Here is a 27,548-nt window from a genome sequence, read left to right as displayed (position 1 = left end):
AGGAAAGCTAACAGATTGCATGAGACGAGCATTGGTGAGTAGAATAAACAAAAACTCAAAGGGTTTTAAAAAATATATAAAGAGAAACAGAATAACTAGGGAAAGAGTAGGGCCAATTAGGGACCATAGAGGTAACCTCTGTGTAGACCCAGAGGAAGTGGGTACAGTCCTCAATTAATACTTTGCGTCGGTCTTCAAGGTGGAAAAGGATGACGCAGGTATAGACATCAGGGTGCAAAGGTGTGAAGTATTAGGGGAAATTAACATAGAGAGAAGGGAGGTACTAGTGGGTTTAGTGGCCTTAAAAGTGGATAAACCCGTAGGCCTGGATGAGATGTTTCCCAGGCTGTTGAGGGAGGCAAGGGAAGAGATATCAGGGGCCATGGCAGTAATTTTCAAATCCTCTGTGGCCATGGGTGAGGTGCCAGAGGACTGGAGGACTGTTAACATTATCCCTTTATTAAAAAATGGAGGAAGGGATAGACCAGGAAATTACAGGCCAGTCAGACTAACCTCAGTCGTGGGGAAGTTACTAAAAAGAATTCTGAGGGATAGAATATATCTGCACTTGGAGAGACACTGATTAATCAGGGATAGACAGCATGGATTTGTTAAGGGAAGGTTGTGTTTGACAAATTTGATCAAGTTTTTTTGAGGAGGTAACCAGGAGTGTTGATGAGGATAATATATTTTATGTGGTCTGCATGGACTTTAGCAAGGCTTTTGATAAGGTCCCTCATGGCAAAACTGTTCAAGAAAGTAAGAGCCCATGGGATCCAAGGCAAAGTGGCACGTTGGAGCCAAAATTAGCTGAGAGGCAGGAAGCAGAGGGTGATGGTAGAGGGATGTTTCTGTGACTGGAAGTCTGTTTCCAGTGGGGTTCCGCAGGGCTCAGTACTGGGGCCCTTGCTGTTTGTGGTGTACATAAATGATTTGGACTTAAATGTAGGGAGTATGATCAAGAGTTCGCAGATGACACAAAAATTGATAGGGTGGTAAATAGTGAGGAGGGTGGCCGTAAACTGCAGGAGGATATCAATGGACTGGTCAGGTGGGAAGAGCAGTAGAAAATGAAATTCAACCTGGAAAAGTGTGAGGTAATGGGGAGGACTAACAAGACTATGAATGGTTGGACCCTAGAAAGTACTGAAGATCAGAGGGACTTTGGTGTGCATATTCATAGATCCCTGAAGGTAACAGGGCAGGTAGATAAGCTGGTTAAGAAGGCATATGGGATACTTGCCTTTATTAACTGAGGCATAGAATATAAGAGCAGAGGAGTTATGCTGGAACTGTATTAGGCTAAGATGGGAGTTGAGGAGAGGGTGGTGGGAGTCTGGAGCTCACTGCTTGAAAAGGTGGTTGAGTCAGAAACTCTCATAACATTTAAGAAGTATTTAGATATTCACTTGCGTTGCCATAGCCTCCAGGGCTATGGCCAAGCACTGGAAAATGGGGTTCGTGTGGTCAGATCTTTGTTAACCGGCACGGACACGATGGGCCAAATGGCCTCCTTCTGTGCTGTAAACATCTATGGTAATCTCTCTATGAGAATAAAAGGGGTTCGAAAAAGGGGAGGTAGGAAAGCATAAGCAAACAAGACACTTTCATTAAACAATTGTATTCTTTGAAGTGAAATTTGCATTAAAACATAAGAAATGAAAATTAAACTATTTGTGAATAGTACTGTAGAGGTAAATTGTCATTGTCACTGTGCAGAGAGAAACAGAGTTAATATTTCGAATCCGTATGGCTCTTATTCAGAGCACCATTGTCAAACACCAGGAAGGAAATGGAAAGCAATGAAAGTGAATAGGGTGAAAAGACAAAGGGAAACCCTGTTGGAGAGCAGTACTTCTTCAAGGTAGGCATTCCTGGAAGAGAACTGGCAGTGAATTAAACACTAAGATAAAAGCAAAGCACTGCGGAAAATCTGAAATAAAAACAACAATGCTGGAAGAACTCAGCAGGTCTGGCAGGATCTGTGGAGAGAGAAACAAAGTTAACATTTCAAGTCTGTATGATTCTTCTTCATTGCTCTGAAGAAAAGATTTTCCAGCATTTTTTGTTTTTATTTCAGATTTCCAGGATCTGCCATATTTTGCTTTTATGTCATTGTCACTGCATGGGTGGTAATCTGGTAAAGCACAGCATCTTCACAGCATCTGAAAATTGATGGCTTCTATAATAGGCAAACAATTCTTTCCACCAGTTGACCACCCATGTGCTGAAGACAAAATTGTCCCCAAAATGATTAAATTCTCATCATTACCTTTCAGTTGAGCAATCTCCTGTTCCTTCTCTTGCTGTAGGGTCAGGTATCGCCGGCTATGCTCATTCATTGCTCTATTGTGGTCCTCTCCAAGTCTCTGATGTTCTCCATGTAGGTCAGTGTATTGCTTTCTCAGATCTTCATGTTGATTCTGTACATACAAATTACAGAGCTGGTTGAGAAAGGCAAGCACAAGGATCCTGGAAATCCTCTTTAGCTCTTAAGAGTCATATAGACTCGAAATGTTAACTCTGTTTCTCTCTCCATAGATGCTGCCAGACCTGCTGAGTTTTACAAGCATTTTCTGTTTTCATTTCAGATTTCCAGCATCTGCAGTATTTTGCTTTTGTAGTACTTTGATCCTGGAAATCCATTAGGCTTCTACTGGTCTCCAGCCATAATATTCACTGGGAAATGGCAGCAACCTAGTTGTGCTGAGTTGCTACTTTTTTCTGGGATTTTCTGATATGCCTAGTAAGGGTAGCCAACTATGCCATTCGCTTACAAGGCAAGGTCCCTACGTCAAGGGTTCCCACTTCATTGACTCAGTTGGCATCTGGCCAGTACACCAAATGAAATGAGGGATACCAGGTTCCAGATAGTACCAGAAGTGGATTTCATTGAGGGGTCTGTAAGATTTAAATAATGCCTAGTGCCTTACTAATTAGTTGGTTTGAGAGTCTAATGTCATCAACTTTAAAACTTTATTCAGAAATATGAGATTAGCAGATTTCCTGTCCTCTACCCTATGTTATATTGAAACACAAATCATAGTAAACATGCAAATCCCATACATCCACAGTGACTTACAACAACCAACTTGCTGGATGAGACCTTTGCTGTCTTAATTTCAAGATGCCCTTCCCTTGAATCAGTATACTGTCACTGTTATACTTTTTAGTGAACAATCCTTGTCATTTGACAGGCCTCTCAGTTACATTGCAAAACTGCAACTGCAACTAGGCCACTTCCTTATCTGTGCTTGACAAAGGTCATTTCCCCCACTGTTCAACTGAGTTAATCCCTTTTCATAAAATCATAGACTGTTTATGGCACAGAAAGAAGCTGCTAGGTCCATTCTGTCTGCGCCACCAATAAACAAGCCAGCCAGCCTAATCCCACTTTCTAGCATTTAGTCTGTCGCCCTGCTAGTTACAGCACTTGGAATATGCATATCCAGGGACTCTTGAAATGAGTTGAGGGTTTCTGCCTCTAGTACCCTTTCAGGCAGTGAGTTCTAGGCCCCACAACTCTCTGGGTGAAAAACATTTTCCTCACCTCCCCTTTAATCTTTTTAGCAACCACTTTAAGTCTATGCCCCCTAGTCACTGACCTCTCTACTAAAGTAAATAGGCCCTTCCCATCCACTCTAACCAGGCTCCTCACAATTTTGTACTTCACAATCAAATCTCCTCTCAGCCTCTTCTGTTCCAAGGAGAAGAACCCTAGCCTAACCAATCTTTCTTTATAGCTGCAATTTCCAGCCCTGGCAACATCCTTGTAAATGTCCTCCATACCCTCTTTAATGAAATTACACCCTTTCTGTAATGAGGTGACCAGAACTGCCCACAGTACTCAAGTTGTGGCCTAACTAACTTTTTATGTAGTTCCATCATAACCTCCCTGCTCTTATATTCTATTTTCCAACTAATATTATTCAAGAACATTTTGCCCATCTGTACTGTGCCAGTACTTCTTCCATTATATTTCTGTAACCATGCCAACCTTGCTTGAAGTATTTTAAACCTACACACTCTGAAACTCATTTCCATCTAAGGGTCTATTGTGTACAGAAATGTAATTGATAACATCTACCAACCTGCATTTATCTTATCAAGGCTATTTATATTGCAAATAGATGTTTCAGACACATGAGCCAGAATTTTACTTTCTGCAAGTGGGCACGCACCCGACCTGAACAGACATGAAATAGCGCAAGATGGTGTCAGACGAGCGTCCTGACATCATCGTGCACTCACACGATATTTCACTCGGGGGGCCATGTGCAGTATTCGGAAGCGCCCCACCGACAATTAAGCGGGCAATTAATCCCATTAACAATGCAATTAACAGCGATTTTTCGTGGCCAGTCCACATTTATGGTTGGCGGACAGGCCATTCTCCCAGGCAGCTTTCACATTTTTGCTCAAACCTCGATCCAGGGCAGATGAAATCTCCACGGGGAAGTAAAATAAGAGATGTCTTGGGACTAGTTTTTTATGAGGTACGCTTTCAGGTGCTGGAATGTGCTGCATGGACATATTTTGCAGCATTTTTGTCATTTCCTTTATTCTGTGGAGGTCTGCATCTCCCTGGGGCAGTTGTCTGCCTTCAGGGAGCTCACTAGAAACGCTCAACCGTATCCTCAGTTATGTTGGCGCCCACCTTCTCCCTACCCCCACCCCGGCAGCACTAAGCATTTCAGTGCACGTTTCACGCTGACTGGCCATTAATTAGCCAGTCAATGTGAAATCGCGGTTGGGGGCCAATTTCCGTCCGCTTCTGGACCCACCGATTGCACATGTCCGATGAATGAAAGATTCAGGCCATGCTGTATGCAATTTATGACTTAATTTACGATGTTCTCTGCTCATTTCCAGTTGTCCAAATGTAGTCATTTTCTTACGATTACTCCTAAAATCTGCAATGTTTCGGGCAGGCAAACAACGCAAATTCCTTAAGAAAGTACTGACTAACCTCTTCACACGGGGGTCAAGTGGGAGCTGGCTGTGGTTTTGGATGGTTCAGGTGAGCTCTGCAGCTGGTAGGTTACTGGAGATGTGCTTGCTAAGGCACATCTTGCACTTGCCTACCCTATGCAAATTTGGTGCCCTCCAGAAATAGAAAATTGGTCTCCAGTAATACACTTCAATGGGATGGGTTTTGGCATTGGATTGGGATGTGTCTTTCAACTACTGAGCTGCAGCTTTGGGTGGGGATTTGGTACATATTGCAGTCAGGAATTTGAGACAGCCCGTGCTGTGTCTTTTGTTAGGGTATTTTTAGCTGCTGCGCTGCCACTTTGGGTAGGGTCAAAGATTTGAGTCAATTCTTAACAGCATAGAGCTACGAGTTATCTGCCAATTCCCATTATCCGCTATGCTTGAACACGAGGTACTACTGTAAATTTTACAACATTCATATAAAAGTCATTGAAAATACAAATGCAGAGAGTCACTCTCTTTTCTTTTTTCCTACATTTACTACATGCCCAGACACCTCCTCACTGTGTTCCTTGCTACAGTGCAGTTTGTAGCTGTTGTAATATAATTCCTCAAACTGCTCCACCAATGCTCTTTGCCAAGTTAGTTCTCTATCATTGTAGTCAAGCATGAGGCTTTTTGGCATTTGATGAGGAATATGTCATGCAGATAAGCTGGAGTTTCATGTACATGGCAGAAATATGGAAAACCTGGAACCACGATCCATAAAACTAGTACAGTGTAGAAGGGTTAGTTGGAAAGCAGGCACTGAAGTTGGACATTCTTTACAAAAAAAAGGGCAAGAGGTAAAAATCAATGTTAGGTTATGAATGCATCAAAAGATTTTCTTTATTATACATTCGTGTTCACAGATGAAATCCTCTACAACTATAATTTACTACAACTGTAAAATTCTTAAATTTGTTTCATATCCACTTAAAATTAGCATTTTATTTAAGTACAGTCTAGCAATTAAAATTTAAGTGTTGGCTGTTCTAAATATCAGGAGATTGTACATGAGCTGTTTTTCACAGCCTGTCCTGACACTTCAGAGCAGTACTGCACAATTTCCATCTGACTACAGAGTATTGACACGATAAAAAAAGCTGAATACAAAGAATTAAAATTCAATAAGACCATAAGACATAGGAGCAGAAATTAGGCCATTCGGCCCATCGAGTCTGCTCTGCCATTCAATCATGGCTGATAAGTTTCTCAACCCCATTCTCCTGCCTTCTCCCCGTAACCTTTGATCCCCTTATCAATCAAGAACCTATCTATCTCGGTCTTAAATACACTCAATGACCTGGCCTCTACAGCCTTCTGAATGAATTCCATAGATTCACCATTCTCTGGCTAAAGATGTTTCTCCTCATCTCTGTTCTAAAAGGTCTTCCCTTTACTCTGAGGCTGTGCCCTCGAGTCTTAGTCTCTCCTACTAATGGAAACATCTTCCCCACGTCCACTCTATCCAGGCCTTTCAGTATTCTGTAAGTTTCAATCAGATCCCCCTTTATCCTTCCAAACTCCATCGAGTATAGACCCAGAGTCTTCAAACGTTCCTCATTTGTTAAGTCTTTCATTCCTGGGATTGTTCTCGTGAACCTCCTCTGGACCCTCTCCAGGGCCAGCACATCCTTCCTGAGATACGGGGCCCAACATTGCTCACAATATTCTAAATATGGTCTGACCAGAGCCTTTTTAAGCCTCAGCAGCACATCCCTGCTTTTATGTTCTAGTCCTCTTGAAATAAATGCCAACATTGCATTTGCCTTCCTAACTATCAACTCAACTTGTAAGTTAACCTTAAGAGAATCTTGGACTAGGACTCCCAAGTCCCTTTGCACTCCAGATTTCTGAATTCTCTCCCCATTTAGAAAATAGTCTATGCCTCTATTCTTCCTAACAAAGTGCATGAGCTCACACTTCCCCACATTGTATTCCATCTGCCACATCTTTGCCCATTCTCCTAACCTGTCCAAATCCTTCTGCAGCCTCCCCACCTCCTCAATACAACCTGTCCCTCCACCTATCTTTGTATCATCTGCAGACTTAGCCAGGATGCCCTCAGTTTCTTCATCTAGACCATTAATGTATAAAGTGAAAAGTTGTGGTCCCAACACTGACCCCTGTGGAACTCCACTAGTCACCGGCCGCCATCCTGAGAAGGACCCCCTTATCCCCACTCTCTGCCTCCTGCCAGACAGCCAATCTTCTATCCATGCTAGTACCTTGCCCCTAACACCATGGGCTCTTATCTTACTGAGCAGCCTCCTGTGCGACACCTTGTCAAAGGCCTTCTGGAAGTCCAAGTAGATAACATCCATTGGCTCTCCTTTGTCTAACCTACTCGTTGCCTCCTCAAAGAATTCTAACAGATTTGTCAGGCATGACCTCCCCTTGATGAAACCATGCTGACTTTGTCCGATTTTATCATGCACTTCCAAGTATTCTGAAATCTCATCCTCAATAATGGACTCTAAAATCTTAACAACGACTGAGATCGGCCTGTAATTTCCCGTCTTTTACCTCACTCCCTTCTTAAACAGGGGGGTTACATTAGCGATTTTCCAGTCCTCTGGGACCCTCCCTGACTCCAATGATTCCTGAAAGATCACCACTAATGCCTCCACTATCTCTTCAGCTATCTCCTTCAGAACTCCGGGGTGTAATCCATCTGGCCCAGGTGATTTATCAACCTTCAGACCTTTTAGTTTTCCTAGCACCTTCTCCTTGGTAATGGCTACCATACTCACCTCTTGAACTTTGGGGATGTTACTCGTGTCTTCCACCGTGAAGAAAGACGCAAAGTACCTATTCAGTTCCTCCGCCATTTCTTTGTTCCCCACTACTACTTCTCCAGTGTCATTTTCCAGTGGCCCAATGTCCACTTTTGCCTCTCTCTTACCCTTTATATATCTAAAAAAAACTCTTGCAATTTTCTTTTATATTACTGGCTAGGTTACCCTCATATTTAATCTTCTCCCTCCTTATTTCTTTTTTAGCTGTCCTCTGTTGGTCTTTGTAGGCTTCCCAATCCCCTGGTTTCCCACTGCTCTTCACCGCATTGTATGCTTTCTCTTTAGCTTTTATGCTGTCCCTGACTTCCCTTGTCAGCCATAGTTGCCTCGTCCTCCCTTTAGTACGCTTCTTCTTCCTAGGGATGAATTTTTGCTGTGTCTCCCAAATTACTCCCAGAAACTCCTGCCATTGCTGTTCCACTGACTTTCCTGCTAGGCTCATCTACCAGTCAATTCTGGCCAGCTCCTCCCTCACGCCTCTGTAGTTGCCTTTATTCAACTGTAATACCGTTACATCTGATTCCAGCTTTTTCCTCTCAAATTGCAGGGCAAATTCTATCATATTATGGTCACTTCCTCCTAAGGGTTCCTTCACCTTAAGCTCCCTTATCAAATCTGCCTCATTACACATCACTAAATCTAGAATTGCCTGTTTCCTGGTAGGCTCCACCACAAACTGCTCCAAAAAGCCATCTCATAGACATTCTACAAATTCCTTTTCTTGGGATCCACTACCAACCTGATTTTCTCAGTCTACCTGCATATTGAAATCTCCCATGATCACTGCAGCCTTGCCTTTCTTACACGCCTTTTCTATCTCCTGGTGTATCTTGTGCCCCACATCCTGACTACTGTTCGGAGGCTTGTACATAACTCCCATTATGGTTTTTAACCTTTGCTGTTCCTCAACTCTACCCACACAGATTCTACTTCACCTGACCCTATGTCATTTCTTGCTATCGATTTAATTTCATTTCTTACTAACAAAGCAACCCCACTCCCTCTGCCAACCTGCCTATCTTTTGTTAGGCTGTATATACTTGGATATTTAGCTCCCATTCCTGATCCCCTCGCAGCCATGTCTCCGTGATGCCCATTACTAGTACCAGCCTCAGCCCAGTGGCAGCAAACTTGCCTAAACATGAGAAGGTCGTGGGTTCAAGTCCCCCTACAGAAACTTATACAACTTTCTGTTAAGGTTAGTCCTGATCTTATTTGGTTATAAAACCACACAAAATACTATAACATTATATTTTTACATTATTTTAAAGAATAATTTGCACAAGAGGAGCTAATTAATCAAACGTATAGACTGAAGAAAAAGCAATAATATGACCTTGTTTAAACTAGCTTTTTAAGAAATAAAAATTAAAAGCTGACTTCTTCAAGTAAAATTGTTGATGAACAACTAGAACAACTTGTGCTAATAAACCAGCTTTAACAAAGTAAAATGTTGCAAGGCACTTCACAGATGCAGTACAAAACAAAATTTGGCACAGGGTCAGGCAAGAGATATTATGGTAGATGACCAGAAGCTTGGTCAAAGAGGTAAATTCTAAGGAGCTTCTGAAAGGAGAAAAGAGAGGACAAAAGGGCGGAGAAGTATAGGGAGAGAATTCCAGAGCTTAGGGCCTTGGCAGCTGCAAACAGAGCTGCCTATGGCTGGGAGATTAAGTTGGGGTTTTTCAAGAGGCCAGAATTGAAAGTGCACAAATATCTCGGAGGGTTGTTGGATTGGAAGAAATTCCAGAGATAGAGAGGGGAGAAGCCAAGGAGGGATTTAAACAAAAGGATGAGAATTTTAAAATTGAGGCATCGCTTAAGCAGGAGCCGTGGTCGGCTCTGACAGATACAAAACACGGTTCATTTAAAATAATAAATCAAATCATGTTCCAATGAAATACGTTATTTCTAAAATGTTATTTAAATCTTTACTTTAATCATCAGAAAATTCAGTTAGGGAGAAGCTGAAAAGAACATTCTAGAACTCTGCATTCTGAAATATTTATGGATATCTGCTGTCCAGATTGAGCAATTAAAATTATGAGTTTAACATACACAAAACTCATTATAAATGAGGATACAGGAAGCAATAAGGGAAAAGGCTGACATGCAAATTGTGACAAACTTATTATAGAATGTCAAGTTGGGCTAAAAAATTGTGCCCAGGTGCAAGATTTGTAATAAGACATTGATAGATTATTGAGAAACGTAAGTGGCACAGTGCAAGGCACTGCAAGAGAAAAGGAATGTGGGAGAGAAGGAAGATCACAAAGTAATAATTAGGTAAAGCTAAGTTTGATTGTTAAAAATTTTTGGATGAATGCATGACTGAGGAAGCTAAGGAGTTTAATGGTTTTCATGCTCTGAAAAGAATGAGTTACATTTGCTAATGTTACAGTGTTTTTGAAATTTCAAAGAAATAACTTGGATCGAAACTCTGGAACAGGGTTGGTCTTGGAAGCAATCCCTTCCTCAAGTCTTAACTGTGGTATCTTGTTAGTCTCTAAAATGGCAATCCTTTAAACTTCACACTTACCAATCTGAAGTTTAGAGTGCAGAATATGTAGCATTGGTTTAGCGAATAATTTGCTGCATCATGTCGGGAAGGTGGCCTGCAGACATCCTATTCTGCATCAAAGCCTTAGGATACACTGTGCACAAAAATGGTCATTTTAAAAACCAATTACATATTGAAATACACATGAAGTACCCAGCTAAGAGGCAATGAGGTTTACCAGCTCTCTAGTCCCATCAAAATACCAGGCAATGAATAGCCAGGTCTCAAACTATGCTCTCAGTTTTTATAAAACTAAAGGGTAAAAGGGAGAAATCTGAAATGAACAAGGAAGAGTTCTGTAATGTAACAAAAGTTTTGTACAGTGCCTTGTCTTGCCCTGGGGATATTGCAAAGCGCTTCATATCTAATGGATTACGTTTGAAGTGCGGTCAATGTTGTTACATAGATAATGAGCAAATTATTGAAACTAAAACTAAGTAAAGATAAAAATAAGCTCCAATGTGTCTGGCAAAGCCAAAAAATGTTTGGAACTAGAGATCCTAAATAACCTCCAAGAACAATAAGAATCCTCCCAGCAAGCAGGTGGCTCAGGCAACAGCTTTGTATGATAGCTCTGAGCTAATGGAGAACAATAAATCAGTGACTAGGATATAAGAAGGTATTTTGCACAAGACTGCAGTAAAGTTGGAGATGGTTCAAAATAAAGTTAGAGGGAAAAGGCTCCCTAGTTATTTTGGTAGTTTTGCAGAATTATGAAAGAAGTCAGAAATAGATAATTGAGGTAGCTCAAGAAGCAATAGCATAGGAATGCCTTCACCTCCAAGTTTCCTTCCAAGTAAAATCATTCAGGGCAGAAATTCATTCGGACCATCATGTTGTGCCGGGTCTTCACAAGAGGTGCTTAGTCCCACTTCCTTCAACTTTCTTTACAGGCCTGCACATTTTTCTTTTCAAGTATATATCCAATTTTTTTCGAAAGTTATGCTTGAATCTGATTCAACCACCCTCTCAGGCAGTGTATTCCAGATCAATAATTTTCCTTATATCCCCCAGTATGATGGTGACTTAGACATACATCAACATTCCTTTATTATCACTGAGTCAAAACCTTGAAATTCATGACTTAACTCGAGCAAAATTTCTGAATTCCTTAACTAACAGTATTGTGGGAACAACATCACCATTAAGGCTACAGTGGTTCAAAAAGACGACCCACTAATGTCTTTTCAGAGCAACAAGAGATGGGCAGTAAATACAGTCTTACCAGCAGTGCCAAGATTTTGAACATAAATTTTAAAATTAGCCAAGAATTTTAATTTTGTGTCCTCTAATCTTTGAACTCCCATACCCCACTGATCAGTGTGTTTGGATCAATTGAATTAATGCTTCTCTTAATCTTTCAAGTTATTTAGAGTTCTCTCCTTTCCCAAAGGGGAAAAGCCCAAATTCCTTAACTTCCTAACACACATAATCGTCTTGCTTGTACCTTTACAATCACAATAATATCTTTCATATGATTAGAGAACTAGAACTTGACAGGAGACTCCAATTGGGAATTTAACAGACTTGCAGTTTTTAAGTAGAAGAGTTCAGGAAAAAAATGGTTAACTGCAAGGAACATGCACTACAGGTTCGACAGTCAATTTCTCAGATATTGAGACAACAAAGCCCCCATCTTAACCTGACTAGGATTCAGGTGAGCATGGAACTAAAGTGAGGGCAGTGCTAAACTACACCACACCCAATCCAACCTCAGCAACCTAACTCTAGGGAAATTGTATTGACCAGCCATCTGTCTGGAGCTGTCAGGAAGCAGCAGCTGTTGCAGGCAGAAGCAGAATTTCAAGCAGCAGAAAGCCTGCACCAAAGACAGGTTTTTGGGAAGGCCTTGTGGGTGTGAATGGGAGGAAGCTCAGGTTAGAAGAGGCCTAAACTTTCCTCGTGGAGTCCAGAGGAGCCTATTCCTTCTTGCCCCCAAAATGAAAGTAAAAAAGAAACTTATATTAAATGGCAACTTCTGATCCTGGGTCCACTTCCTACATAGCAGGAAGTTACAACCAGCTTCCCTGTTCAAGCCAAAGTTAAAATTGCAGTTCGGGCCTGATGACACCTTCAGACCTCAGCTGCATAATTAAATAAGAACCCCGTCAACTTCAGGAGGGTGCCCTTGCTGCCTGCTCAGGAGAACAGGTTCAAATTGAACATGGCAGGACCTGTGAGGGATGCTGGCAAATAAGCTACCGAGCTGATTTTAACCAAGCATCTGCCAGGTTTCTGCCAGAACATGTCAGGTTAAAATCAGCCCATCCATCTTTCAACAAGAAGGCAACACCTATGATTCTATAGCAGGAACTTGGAACTAAAACAGCAGCATCAATCTGAGTGGACTCTCATTATTCTGTTTTCTGAGCTGAGGCTAGATGTTAAACCAAAAAATAAAACTTACATGAATGCATTGTATATAACCATAATGTCAATGGCAGTTGTCAGAATAAATCATCATTATGGGTTTAAAAACCCATGCATATGCATATAATTAACTCCAAATAACAAGTATGCATAACATGGGAAACTTCTTTAGAAGGAAAGAATAGATTGCAAACCTTTCATTGAACATTACTCTGAAAATGGAGCAAGTTGCATGCTCATCTCTAGACTAAAATCAGCTGAATTTTAAATAATTTGAATAATAAGTACCAATCTTAAATGATCTAAAGAATCTGTTGCCTTTTCATCTTTTTCATACCCGAGATAATGAATACTTTGCTAAAAAGGTTGACCCAAGCATGAATAATTTTCAGTAACTAAACAGAAAAGAACATTTTGAATTCCTTAATTATATGCATCAAATCAAAATTTTCTATGATCTAGAAGTCATATTACTTTGTCCTAAATAGGCAAAATAATAAAAGCCATTTTCAGATTTAAATGAAGCAGGTTACAACCTGATTATAAGTATGTCAGTCACATAGCACATGAAATGACAAAGTAAAATGGAAGCATAGTACAAATGGGCCCGTGTACAAAGTACCCTTCAGTTGTTATAGCTGTGAACTATTTCGCACCCATTATGATTTCAGTCCCATATTTCATTATAAATCTGCGCATGTGTAAAAACGATCATACTCAACAGCTGGAAAACTGATATATTTCAATTTAATGCATTTACCATATGGAGTATGTTACATCTCTAACTTTTTCCAGTACTGACAAAAGGTCATGGACCTGAAACATTAACTCTGTCTCTCTCTTCACAGATGCTGGCTGACATGATGTAGCAGGCTTGAGGGGCCAAATGGCCTCCTCCTGCTCCTATTTCTTATGTTCCTATTTCATATGTTGAGCTCCCAATTTTTTATTTGTAGTACGTGGCTGATTCGTTAATGATCACGGGTCCTTCAATTTTTTTTGTGTGGCCGTATACATGTGGTTACTTAAAGCAGCCAAATTGTGTGGGCCCTGTGAGGGAACTTCTGGGTTGCTGTACAGCACAGAGGGAACATTGCTGCTCAGTACTGGCAGTATTTTCTGGTTTTATTTCAGGTTCCAGCATCTGCAGTATTTTATCTTTTTAAATAAAAAAGGGTTTCTTTGTTTCATTTACACTTTCCCATATTAACATTAGACATGCTAGCTACTGAATTTGAGGTGTTAACCATGCAAAGTTGCTGTTTATTCAGAATAGTAGCCATTATTATAGATTCCCATACAATGTAGGTTATCTAAAAGACTAATTCAGAACATTCCTATTTGTAATTTTTAATAGTTAGTTCAAGTCCACATTGAAACTACAGACACAAAAGCTCCTCTTAAAATGCTCTGTACATTAAATGTAGCAGTGCCTATTTAAGGTAGCAAATTTACTTTGAACATGGGCATTATGCTCTTAATATGTTATTTAATAACCCTTCAGTGGCAAAAGTGAAGTAAAGTGATTTGACAACATTTGCTCAAGTATACTGTGCCCAATTGTTGATATAAAATGTCAATGCACCTACCTTCAGCATTTTGTGTTGTACACTCAGTGCACTGTATCGGTTACCGGAATCTTGCTGTAAAACAAAAATTAAAAAGGAGAAACTCACCTTGTCATTTTGTTGCCATTTTAACACATATATCCTTAAGTGATATTGCAATAAAAAACAGAACAAAAGACCAAAATCAAGGGGACATCAAAGGAAGGCTTATTTTTAGTAATAGGCTGTCAAATTCAGATATTTATTAATGCAGTGGTTGACGCTGGCATTGTACAATGACAAGAGTGATGTGAATGTCTTCAGGCTACTGTAGATCATTGGAACCCAGAGCAAGTAATCTGATAGGAAACTGAATCCAGGTAAAACAAATTGCTGCACTGACATGAAAAGACAACCTGTAACATGTTATACAGACAAGTTAAAAATGAAATGCAGATCAGAACATGAAGCACTGGTTCTGTAAATTTAGACGGTTACTCATAAGAATGTCAGTAAGTTTTTTTTTTATTTTCATATAGCATTAGCCAGTTAGTTTTGGCTAATTTAACAAGCAAAGAATTTAACATTCTCGCTCACCGTTCAACATTGTTCAGCTACATCAGCTTTAAATATCAAATAATTCTATTTTTGATTTGTTAGCAAATCAAACACAGTGACAACAACTGATATAAAACATGGTGAAAGGGGAAGGGGACAAGGCCTGGGAAACTCAGAAGGCGTCACAGGACTGATGTCCACAAGATTAATTTCCAGTTTAAAATAGTTTAATTAACCAGATAAGCTCAAAAGATTGGCTCTATATACTTTTGAGAAATATTAAAGGTGATTTGATTGAGGTTTTTAAAATAATATCTTAAGTATACTGTGGCCTGAATTTTTCAGGCGGCATGGGGGTTCGGCAGGAGTGGGCGCGGAGCTGATAGCTGCCTGCTATCGGCTCCACACTGCCATTTTACGTCAGCGGGACAATTAAGACCCACCCAGCGTAAGATACGAGCGGTAGTGCTCACCTGTGCTGGCTGGGGGAGGAGAGAGAGTCAGGGCCAGCCCTCTTTCATGCATGTGCGTGAAACAGCGCTTCAATCTCCCTGAGGCAGCTCCCTGCCTCAGGGAGATTGAATCGCTACTGAAAATATTAAATACATGGATTAAAAATGTATTTAAACATGTCCCCTCATGTCACTGTGTCACAAGCAATGAGACATGTTTTTATATTTAGGAACTTTTTTTTATTAAACTATTAAAATCTTTAGGAAACCTCATCCGGTCATGGATGAGGTGTCCTAACAAACATGAAGGCTGCTTAGCCTTTTCGCCTGCCCGCCAATTTTAAGGTTAGATGGGCAGCATTACCAATTACCTTAATCGCTTCCTCAATGGCCTTAACAGGCCAGTTAAATATCGACGGGCATGCAGCCAACTCCGGTGTGCACCCACCGAACAAAACATTGTGAGACAGCACGATGATGTCGGGAAGCACACCTGATGTCATCGCGTGTCATTTTACGTGTCGGCGTATTGGGCCTGCCCCCACATGCCGACTGAAAAATCCTGCCCTGTGTTTATGTAGGCTAGTTATAAATGAGTAGATTAGGGAAGTCCAAGGCTTACAATTTATATAAGGGCAGAACTGGGTGGATGTGAGGTGGTCCCTCTTTGCCAAGAGAAGTGTGCTTGTGGAACTGCTAGCTCATGTGATGAGTGTTGATTCCCTCAAGTGAAAGCTGGACCTGTTTCCGGCTGGAGTGGAGATCACCTCATAAAAGAGCCAACTATCCTATAACAAACTAGGGTTAATATGCTCTCCTGAACGAGTTTTGATCACTTAAGGGAGTTAGAGAAGAAATATTTAGGCCTTTCCAAACCACTCTACCACTATGGGGAGGTTTTAAACTAACTCGGCAGGGGCTAGTGAACGAGGAGATAGAGAGGAGTACCAAGGTGCACACCATACTGGGAGAGATAGATACCACTAGAGTAGGGAATAATAAGTTAGTAGGTGAGTAAAGGAGAAGTTAGTAGGTGAGTAAAGGAGAGTGTAGTATAATCTGAATCAGGATTACTGTGCATGTATGTGAATGCACCGAGTGTGGTAAATAAGATTGGTGAGTTACAGGTGCAGCTTGCCATGTGAAATATGATGTTATGGCTTTAACAGAGACTTGACTCAAAAAATTGCAGGACTGGGTGTTAAATCTCCCTGGATATAAGGTGTTCAGGGAAGGAGGGAAAAGGGAAGGGGTGGTGGTATTGATAAAGGAGAGCATTACAGTGCTGGAGAAAGAGGGTGTCCCGGATGGATCAAGGACAGAATCTATTTGGCTAGAGTTTTGGAACAAAAAAGGGGCAATTACATTGCTTAGTGTAGTCTATAAGCCACCGACTAGTGGGATGTGGAGGAACAAATTTGCAAAGAAATTACAGAGGGGTGCAAATATTATAGCATACTTATAATGGGGGACTTCAATTATCCAAATATAGACTGGGATAGCAGTAGTGTAAAGGGCAGAAAATGGCAAGAGTTCCTCAAGTGTGTTCAGGAACATTTTCTTCAGCAGTATGTTTCCAGTCCAATGATGAAGGAGACACTGCTAGACTTGGCTCATGGGAATGAGATGGGCCAAGTGGATCAAGATCTGGGGAACATTTAGTTTTAGGCTGACTATGGAAAAAGGACAAAGAACAGTCCAGAGTAAGAAAAATAACTGGGAAAAAGCCAACTTCAATGGGGTAAGAATGCATCTGGGCCAAATAAATTGGAGTCAAAGGTTGACAGGAAAAACAGTAGCTGATCAATGGGCTACCTTCAAAGAAGAGATGATTTGGGCAGAGTCAAGGCATATTTCCATGAAAGGGAAAGGTAGGCAAACAAATCCAGAACTCCCTGGATAACAAATGAGACAGAAATTAAGATAAAGAAAAAGTGTGCTTATAACAAGTGTCAGGTAGAAAATACAATTGAAAACCACGCTGAATATAAAAGGTTCAGAGGTGAGGTGAAGAAGCAAATAAGAGAAGCAATGAGGGAGTATGAAAAGAGGCTGGCAACTAGCATAAAAGGGAATTCCAAAGTCCTCTGCAGGCATATAAATAGTAAAATGGTGGTAAAAAGAGGAGTAGGGCTGGTCAGGGACCAAAAAGAGGATTTACAAATGGGGGCAGAGGGCATAGCCAAGGTACTAAATGGACGCTTTGTATCTGTCTTTACGAATAAAGCATCTTCTTTACTCATAAAGACAAATGCTATGCAGGCAATGGTAAAAGATGAGGTAATTCAGACACTAGTTGGGTTTTAAATTGATAAGGAGGAGGTATTGAATAGGTTATCTGTACTTAAAGTTGATAAGACACCAGGACTGGATGAGATGCATCCAAGGATACTGAGGAAAGTGAGAGTGGAAACTGGAGAGGTACTGGCCATAATTTTTCAGTCTTCCTTAGACTCAGGAATGGCCCTGGAGGACTGGAGAATTGCAAATATTACACCCTTGTTCAAAAAGGTTTGAAAGTAAGCCCAGCAACTACAGGCCAGTCAGTTTAACTTCGGTGGTGGGGAAACATCTAGAAACAATAATTTGGGACATAGTTAATAGTCACATTGACAAGTGCAGGTTAATTAAGGAAAGCCAGCATGGATTTCTTAAAGAGAAAATCATGTTTAACTAACATGCTGGAGTTTTTTAAAGACATAACAGAGAAGGTTGATGAGGGCAATGCTTTGATGTGATGTGTATGGCCTTCAAAATATTGTTTGATACAGAGTCACACGACAGACTTGTGAGCAAAGTTATAGCTCATGGAATAAAATGGACAGTAACAACATGGATATGGAAGTAACTGAATAGCAGGAAACAGAATAGTGGTTAACAGGTGTTTCTCGTGCTGGAGGGAGGTTTGTAGTGAAGTTCCCCAGGAGTCAGTGTTGGGACCATTGTTTTTCCTGATATAGATTAATAACCTAGACCTTGTTGTACAGGGCACAATTTCAAAGTTTGTGGATGATATAAAACTTGGAAACATTGTGAACTGTGAGGAGGATAGTGTAGAACTTTAAAGCGACATAGACAAGTTGGTGGAATAGGTGGACATGTGACAGATGAAGTTCAATGCAGAGAAATGTGAAGTGATTCATGTTGGTAGGAAGAACATGAAGAGATAATATAAAGGGTATAACTCTAAAGGGGATGCAGAAGCAGAAGCACCTAGCTAAATATGTGCATAAATCATTGAAAGTGGCAGGACAGGTTAAGAGAGCAGTTATTAAAGCATACAATATCCTGGGCTTTATTAAAAGGGGCATAGAGTACAAGAGCAAGGATGTTATGTTGAATTTGTGTAAATCGCTAGTTCAGCCTCAGAGTATCACATCCAGATCTGCTTTAGGAAGGATCTGAAGGCATTCCAGACAGTGCAGAAAAGGTTCACAAGAATGGTTCCAATACTGAGGAACTTCAGTTATGAAGATAGATTGGAGAAGTTTGGACTGTTTCCTTAGAGAAAAGAAGGTTGAGAGGAGATTTGATATTCAAAATCATGAGGGGTCTGGACAGAGTAGATAGGAAGAAACTGTTCCTACTCATGAAAGGATGGAGAATGAGGGCACATATTTAAAGTAACTGGCAAAAGAAGGAAAAATGATATGAGGAAAAACTTTTTAATGCAACAAATGGTTAGGGTTTGGAATGTACTGCCTGAGTGTGTGGTGGAGGCAGGTTCAACTGAAGCATTCACAAGGGAATCAGGCTGTTATCTGAAAAAGAAGAATGTGCAGGGTTATGGGGAGAAGGCGGGGCAAATGGAACTAGATGAGTTCCTCATACAAAGAGCCGGTGCAGACATGATGGGCCAAATGGCCTCCTTCTGCGCACTAACAATTCTGTGATTCAACACAACTGCCTTGGATTTTTTTAAAATTCCCACCTCTTCCAGGAGATTGTGTTGATTTGGGTGGGTTGGGGAGTGAATATATGACAATACACAAAATATCACAACTGTGTGGGGCAAGCTAGATGGACCCCTAGTTGGTCTTTTTCCTGTCTGTCATTTTTACATGTTCATAATAAATATACTGATACCATTTTTCTCCAGTTGTAAAATATAGGAAAATATTGTGTGCAGATAAAATTGGTAAAAGAAATGCAATGTAGCTCATAGTTGGCAAAACATAATCTTAGAGGTTTCAGCTTGTATTAGGTTCAACAAACTAGACGTAAGTAAGTTTGTATATGTACGAAAAGTTATTCAATTAACCGTAATCAAGGTAACTAAAAGTACACTGAAATGTTCATTAAGTGCTCAAAGCATGTGCATTCCTTAACAACATATTACTCACCTTTTCTTTGTTCAAGGCTTCTTGTGCTTCTAACTTGTAAACCAAATAATCTAAAGTAGAAATTAAAAAATGGTTAATGTTCAGGCTGAATTGAAATAGAAACATTCTAATCTATCAGTATTGGTAAAACAACACACTGTAATGCAGAATAATGGGTGCTAGGATGGATCCTTCACTAATTTAGTAAGGCTAGGAATCTCCAAACAACCAGAAGAAAAAAAGTACTTTTAAGGAGTTTTCACTGAACCATTCCTATGCGTTCCAAACATTCCAATCCCTGAGTTATTAAAGATCATCCTCTGGTGAGATTTGTAAAGAGAAGGAATATTGTAAGGCAAAATCATAAAATCATTCTAACCAGGTAACTCCATCCTTTAATGGAGAGGGACAATGTAGGAGACAAGAACTAACCCACACTGTTGTTTGTGTCAAAGCCCAAATAAAATTAAGAAATATTTATATCAATAAGGTTGTATTTATTTTTGCCAGATGCAGGTTCTTAGATTTAATGACATTGATTTTTTTTTTAATTCATTCATTCAAAGGATGTGAGCTTTTCTGGCAAGAGCAGGATTAATTGCCTCTCACTAATTGCCCTGATGAAGGTGATGGAACACTATTCTTGAACATTATTGAGTGGTTTGATAGATTATTTCAGAGAGCAGTTATTGCTGCGGGCCTGTTGGCACATGTATGCCAGGCCAGGTAAGGACTGAGATTTCCTTCATTAAAGGCACATAAGTAAACCAGATAAGTCCTTACAGGACATGGTCACTATTACCTGTGGTAGCATTTTAACACCAGATTCTATTCTTTGAACTTAAATTGCCCAGCTGAGGTTTGAACTCTAGATCATCAGTCCAGACTTCTAGATTACTAGTCCAGTAACATAACCACTAAGCTACTGTACCCCCATGTCTACTATGGACAGGCAAGCAATGTTACCTCTAGGCTCCAAAGCAACCCAATAGTTCCCGCACAAGGCATGAACAAGTCAGCTCCTTTAAGTTACCACGCCTGTGGACTGTGCAAGAAAATTAAGGACCTACGCATTTTTTTTTAAATTGGATGCGCACCACGAAAAGAAATTAGAGGATACATTGAAAGCAATTATGATCTTTTTTGTAATGCATTAAAATTACAACACTAAACAGTCTCTTTTGCTTTTTTTTAAAGCACTTTAACAGTTGGCTGTCGGGAGGATGGCAATATCATTGTAAAATTATTGCACTACTGGTCTTGAGTGACAACAGGCACAATTTTGACCCTGCACTTTCCTGCACTGTAAACAACAGTAATATCATCATTTCCGGTGCTCAAGAACTCACTAAAAATGAGATATCCAAACCTCACATTTAACTAAGCTAAGCAGAGCAGAATTTTCCATGCCTGCCAGCACTGGGCGTGTTCAGTGGCACAAGCGGACAATATGTTGTGATCAGTTTTACAACGACGTGAAAGCAGTTTACGATAGACCGCTTAGCCCACCAATGATGGGCTGTGTTTCCTGCCAATGGACATCGGGAACCTCATTGTAATACATCAGCATATCGTTATCAGGCCTGCCCATCGGAATCTCCCCCCACCAGATCGACCGTCCATGTCGGTGGGAAAACACGCTGCATGTTTCACAACAGCACATAAGCGACATGCACTTGGTGGACTGCACTTTGAGGGGAACTCGGAGGTGAGTACACAGTAACATTGTGCAGCACTTGCCAGGGTTGACTGTCATCAAGCTTGGAGGACACTTGGAGATCTGGGTTAAGGGCAGCCCTGCCGTTGAGGCAACTTGGGTGGGGCAGGGGGAGCAAGGGCAACCCTGCCATTGAATATAGCACACAAACATTCGGGGTGGGAGGTAGGGTGGGCGAGGGAAGTGGCCGCGCATTAGGGAAACCTGTAGAAAGTGACCATTCCTCTGCAGCTGAGACAGTTCAGGCGTGGCCACATTGATAAGACTGGAGTCGGGCCTCTAGATTATCTCCCACTCAAGCTATGCAGAAGCATCAAAGTGCCACCAAGAGCTCCAAAAATCATCCTCCTCCCCGCACCTGCTGACTCTCCTCCCAATGAGTGTCTGAAGGACTGAGATTGACTCTTTGAGAAGAAGGGGTAGCTGGAGTGAGATCAGCTGCCCTGCACCCCTCTCGCATACACACTGTTGGAGACCAACTATGTCCTTAGCGAAAGAACTGAGCCCGCGCAGCAGTGCAGGAGCGACATCCTGGACCAAGGTCTCGATGGCGGCTGCCATCCTACCAGTTTTGACCTCGGTGCATTGACTTGCCAGCGTTATCAACCTCAGTCTGAAGGCAGACAGACTCCTCCATTGTGCCTTGCAATCTGAGGAATGCAGTGGACACCCCTTCCTGATGTTCCTGACCTTGCCTTTGCAGCTCCAGCGACTGTGACATGACCGAGTCCAGAGGCTCATCATTTGACTCAGACTCAGCAAAATCTCTGGTCTCGAGCAGTCCTCCAAGTGCCAGACACCTGGGAAGTCCCTGCTGCCACCTGCAGTGGATCAGACAGTGCGATGTGCTCACCAGATCGTGATCCCGAAGCTATTCTAAAGCTAAGTCCCACTGAGGGGTGTGTCTCTGCACTGATGGAGGGTGTGGGTGAGCACTATGAAGGGATTTCAAGGAGGGTGCCTTCAGGTTCCTCTTCCAAGGTGTCTACGGAGCTTGATTGGAAGCCCTGGGTTGTGGACTCCATTGGCTGTTTCCCAGGTGTGCCTGCAGAAGCAAGGAGAGATATTTAGTGTGAAACAGGACACATCACTCTCAGCATGGCTGTCTGTTGCACTGCTGGACCCTCACTTGGTTGAGCACCGCCGACCTCACCGTTAGCACAGGAAACGTCCAGACCATCACTGGCCAGCTTGATGGTTCTGTTTTCAAAGTTGGTGAAGACCTTGATCTCAGGAATCTCTTCATCTGTCTGTGACTTCTCCCTGTTGTTGTGTGCCAGCTTGTCCTTCATGAATAGAGATGGAGTGTAAGCAGGAGGCCTGCCAGGCCAGGTGTTAAGTGTGAGGGCCTTGTGGATGTGCGATGGGTTTGAGAGGGTGTGAGTTGAGAGTGACAAGAAGAGTGACTTACCCTGGCAGAGCGAAGGAGATCATTCATCTTGCAGAACTGGGTGGCTGTCCTCTTTTGAAGGGGGTTGGCTCTGACCACCGCTGCCACCACCTCCCAAGCCTGGTTGGTGATGCCATTGCCCATCCTACTGCCAGAGCGGGGGATAGAGGACATCCCCACGGGACTCCAGTGCATCCAAAAGGCATGCCAGAGATGTGTCGCTGAAGTGGGGGCTGCAGTCTTTTTGCCTTTCGGGGCCACCCTGTCTTCCATGCAGTTGTCGTCATCAAGAAAAACTGAGATGTGTACTTGCAGCTGAACTTGAAATATGGTGCACACCAGTCTCAGAAGTAATGGAAAGCGACCAGGCACCAAATGAGGAGCCTGCCTACCATTTTGAAATTACCAACTAACAATCTACTGAACTTATTAAAGAGCCACTTGTATGCAACTTTTTGTTGCCTGCTGCAATTTTCGGGTGGGCGGGATTGGGCATGGAGACCCCTTTGCATCGTTAATTGGCTGCTGTCCATCTGATGCTGGATTCGCTGCACTGAGACATCAGGGGTGGGTGCGAGCGCACCAGCCACTTTCTGGTTCACCTCTTTCACCCTACTGAAAAGTGATAAGTCCAGCCCATAAAGGATTTGGCCTACAAAGGTTCCAGTGGCACCTATCCAAAATGATGTTTCCTGCATACCATATCAAGTTGAAACAATGGAAGGTCATTGAAACGTTTCAGGAAGTATTCTCATCAATACGTTAGAGTGAGTTCATTTATTTGAGCTCAGTGAATTAGCTGCCAAAAGCCCATCCCTAGGAGGGCTGGAGCAGGTTTAACTGACAACTCAACTGATCAATCCCAGGGCAGGGAGAACTGGGGGAAGATTATAAATCAAGCCATTAGCTGCCTGATGAGCTATGTCTGCAGAAAGAATGGAAGACAGAAATTGGGAGAAAATATCTTTCCTAGGTTTAGCACCAAGTAGGCAGCTAATCAGAGAAGTGAATTTATCCCATTGGCAAAGACAGTGTGAAGTGCTTTCTTATTTCTTATGTTAATCAATAGAATAAATTTCACTGTAAAAGTTATGTTCATTCACATTGTTACACCCAGTTAAAGGAATGTCATATTCAGAACTTTAAATATGACTCTGGGCGGAATTGTCCAGTACTGCTGGCATTGGGCATCCTGGCAGGCGTGTGCGGACAATATGGCGAGAAGGCCAAAAATCGGTTGCAAGCCATCATGAAGTCAGATCGTCTGCTCCACCTGTCAATGGCGGGCCGGGATTCCTGCCACCGCACATCAGTAACCTAACTTCAATACTTTAGCATCTCATTATAAGCCCTGCTCACCAGAATCATCCCCCACATCAAATTTACCGCCCACGTTGGAGTGACTTCAGAACGGCCTGCTTCACACCTGCCTTTAAAAGATGTACATCTGACTTTGTGGGGAACTCAGAGGTGAGCACACGTAACCTTGCACAGTGCTTGTGACCATCACCTGTACAACATGAAGGAAGGGGCACCGCATGTTCGGAGGGATTGGGGGGGGGGGGGGGGGGGGGGGGCAGGTAGCTTGTTTTTTCCTGGCCGCAAGGGCTCTAGTGTGGGTCAGGCTGGGGGGCAGGTAGGGGCAAGGTAACATAGGCTGAAGGAAGTACACAAGCACATGCCGCAGTGGTGTTGGGGGGGTGGGGGTGAGGGAAGTGGCCATGCACTTGGAAAAGCTTGTCAAAAATGAGTAATCTTCTGTAGCTGAGAACGTTCAGCTGCAGTTCCATAGACATGCTTGGAGTTGGACCTAGAAACCTTTCTGCCCAATCAAGCAACGCAAAAGCATGAAAGTGCCACCAAATGCTCCAGAACTTTTCACCCCTTGGCCGCAGACTGCAAATTGACGTGCATTTTAGGGGCCAGCCGAACAATTGGCCATACTGGGCAAGTTGTACATTCCCTTGTGAAATGTGGCCATGGTACAGGCACTGGTAGAGGCACTCACATGCCCTTGCAATGCCTTTATTAAGGTATCGACCTGTATCCATCATGGTGCAAGCTAATAGCGCAGCCTTGCAGTGCGGGTTAGGAGCGCCTGAGCTGAGAGCATCGTATGTAGTTCAGTGGCCAAAACTGCTGCCAATCAGTTTCAATGAGTGCATTACACACTGGCCATCCAAGTGGTGGCCATTACTCTCTTGCATGCAAGAAGGGGCCTTCAAACCTAAACAAAAGAGGTTCTTAGGACACATATGCTAACCCACACATCTCTCCCTTTGATCCTGCAGGAGAAGAGCATCAGGATCATGGAGCTTGGCGGTTTAGCAGTATGCCTCATGACTTAAAGGGAGCAGAGAAGAAGAGGACAGCAGAAGTACCTTGCTCGGCAAAGAGAGGAGCACCTCCCTCAAGTTGAATGATTGGCAGAGCCTGCTGCATACATGGCTGAAGGTCCACAGAGAGCTATCGCTCATAGGTGTCTCGTTAGATCCAGGATCTATCGACGGTGCCTGTCATTCCTGCAGATGACTTAGAACCAGTGTCACCAAAGACTGCGCATGTCTAGGGAACTGTTCAGTCACATCTGCCACCTGCTGTAGGATTTGGCGCCACGGGGACATGAAGGGCATCCACTGCCAGTGGACACGAAAGTAACCATGGCGCTCAATGGCTCTTTCCAGGGCTCCACATATGACCTATGCAGGATCCCGCAAGCCTCCGTGCACAAGTATATCCAGGAGGTCACGGATGCCATCTTCATAAAGCTACAGAACTTTGTGTATTTTGACCAGGATCAGGAAAGTCAGGAAGCAAGAGCGCTAGGATTGGCACAGCTCTCTGGTTGTCCACAGGTGCAGGGTGTCATTGACCGCATTCACGTGGCGCTAAGATCTCCATGGCAACAAGCAGTCAACTATGTCAACCACAAGGGCTTCCAGGATGTTCAGCTGGTTTTTGTCTACCACAACACATCCTACAGGTCTGCGCACAATTCCCAGGAGCATCCATGACTCCTACATCCTTAGCAGGTCTCAGATCCCTGGCATCTTCCGGGGTCCAGAGAGGCTGTAAGGTTGGCTCCTTGGGTACAAAGGCTACCCACAGAGGATATGGCTGATGACACCCATGTGGCATAACATGAGGTATTTTGAGGCTCATGCTGCCACCTGGACATCGATGGAGCAAACAATAGGCATTTTGAAAATGAGGTTCCAGTGTCTCAACAGGTCTAGTGGAACACTACAATACAGTCCACCGAGGGTGCTGTGCATCATCGTAGCTTGCTACATACTACTCAGCCTGCACTGCAACGGGAAGAGGTCCTGGCTGAGGAGGAGTTGGAAGAGCTGCTCGTCTCCTCTGATGAGGATGTCGAAATGGGTGTTGGCGATGAGGTCCTCAAAGGCAAGGATGCCTGCAATGAGGCTATCGCACTTCCCAGAGGGAGGCCCTCATAGCTGCAGGATTCATGGATGATGATGACTAAGTGCAGTGAGGGCAGTCCTGACATCCTCACTTTTCATCTGTGAATGTCTGACTGCTGTGTGACAGGTGGAAAGAGCAGTGAATGAAGCATATAGTGCCCTGGACTTTATTAATAGGGGCATAGAGTACAAGAGCAGGGAACTTATGCTGAATTTACATAAGATACTCGTTAGACCTCAGTTGCAGTATTGTGTACAGTTCTGAGCACCACATTATAGGAAGGATGTGAACCCATTGGAGAAAGTGCAGAAGAGGTTTACAAGAATGGTTCCAGGGATGAGAAACTTCAGCTATGAGGATAAATGGGAGAGGGTGGGACGGTTCTCCTTGGAGAGAAGACGACGAAGGGGAAATTTGATAGAAATGGTTAAAATCATGAGGGGCCTGGACAGAGTAGACAGGGAGAAGCTGTTCCCGCTCGTAAAAGGATCAAGAACGAGAGGGCAGAGATTTAAAGTGATTTGCAAAAGAAGCAAATGTGACGTGAGAAAAAACTTTTTCACACAACGAAATGCACTGCTTAGAAGTGTGCTGGAGGCAGGTTCAATCGAGCCATTCAAGAGGGCATTCGATAATTATTTGAATAGAAGCAATGTGCAGGGTACGAGGAAAAGGCCGAGCAAATGGCACTAGGTCATAACACTCATTTGGAGAGCCGGTGTAGACATGATGGGCCGAATGGCCTCCTTCCATGCCGTTAAAATTCTGTGATTCTGCGTGGCTGATGGCAGTGCTCATACTCTCAGCGCTCAGGCTCATGCCATGGAGGCACAGCGGAGGCCCTAATCGTCGCTAGATTCCAGGAGGATGATGACGACATGCAATGAGGTCACCCCATAGATCTTCACATTGTCTCTGAGAATGTCTGACTCCTGTCTGGCTGAGGGTAGCTCGCTTGTGGTCTGTGATCAGGGTCATATCATGGAGAAACAGCAATGAAACTTTAAATGACCCTTTGTCCTCCTTCAGCACCTGACCCCTTCAGGAGCACAGTGTCACCAGTCACAGATGCTGAAGACGTGGTGGGGGTGGGCCAGCCCCATCTTAAAGGTGCTGAGAGCACACAGAGAGAATGACGGAACTCTGTGATGCCTGACCACGACATTCTGGCAACAATGACAAGCACCATCAAGGTGCAGGCATCACTGATGTGTGCAGTGAGTGTGAAGCCGGACCATCATTTTGGTCTGAAGGTTAAACATTACACAGGGAAGAGACCCTGGACTGAGACACCTGCCTTTACCTTTTGCAGGAACCAAGGTTTCACATCTGAGTGACACGAACACTGCTCATCATAACAAAGAGCCATAGGCAAACGGAATTTCTTGGGAGTTCATTTACAATAGTGAACATTATATACAAATGATT

The 27,548-nt window shown here is 42.7% G+C and overlaps 1 protein-coding gene and 1 long non-coding RNA gene across 2 annotated transcripts in view; one reads left to right on the top strand and one right to left on the bottom strand.

Moving 5' to 3' along the window:
- LOC121271357 overlaps window positions 1–27,548 on the top strand; it is a 95,133-nt gene that overhangs the window by 3,409 nt on the left and 64,176 nt on the right. The window lies entirely within an intron of this gene.
- Window positions 1–27,548, bottom strand: part of golim4a (golgi integral membrane protein 4a) — a 149,327-nt gene that overhangs the window by 74,716 nt on the left and 47,063 nt on the right. Inside the window, exons 3-5 of the mRNA XM_041177301.1 lie at window positions 19,606–19,655; window positions 14,295–14,348; window positions 2,273–2,423 (exon numbers count right to left, since the gene is read on the bottom strand). Coding sequence (XP_041033235.1) covers window positions 2,273–2,423; window positions 14,295–14,348; window positions 19,606–19,655 — 255 coding nt within the window. The remainder of the gene's footprint in view (window positions 1–2,272; window positions 2,424–14,294; window positions 14,349–19,605; window positions 19,656–27,548) is intronic.

Source organism: Carcharodon carcharias, chromosome 2 (assembly GCF_017639515.1).
Source record: "Carcharodon carcharias isolate sCarCar2 chromosome 2, sCarCar2.pri, whole genome shotgun sequence".
Classification (NCBI taxonomy): Eukaryota; Metazoa; Chordata; class Chondrichthyes; order Lamniformes; family Lamnidae; genus Carcharodon; species Carcharodon carcharias.
This window is presented reverse-complemented; position numbering and strand designations above follow the sequence as displayed.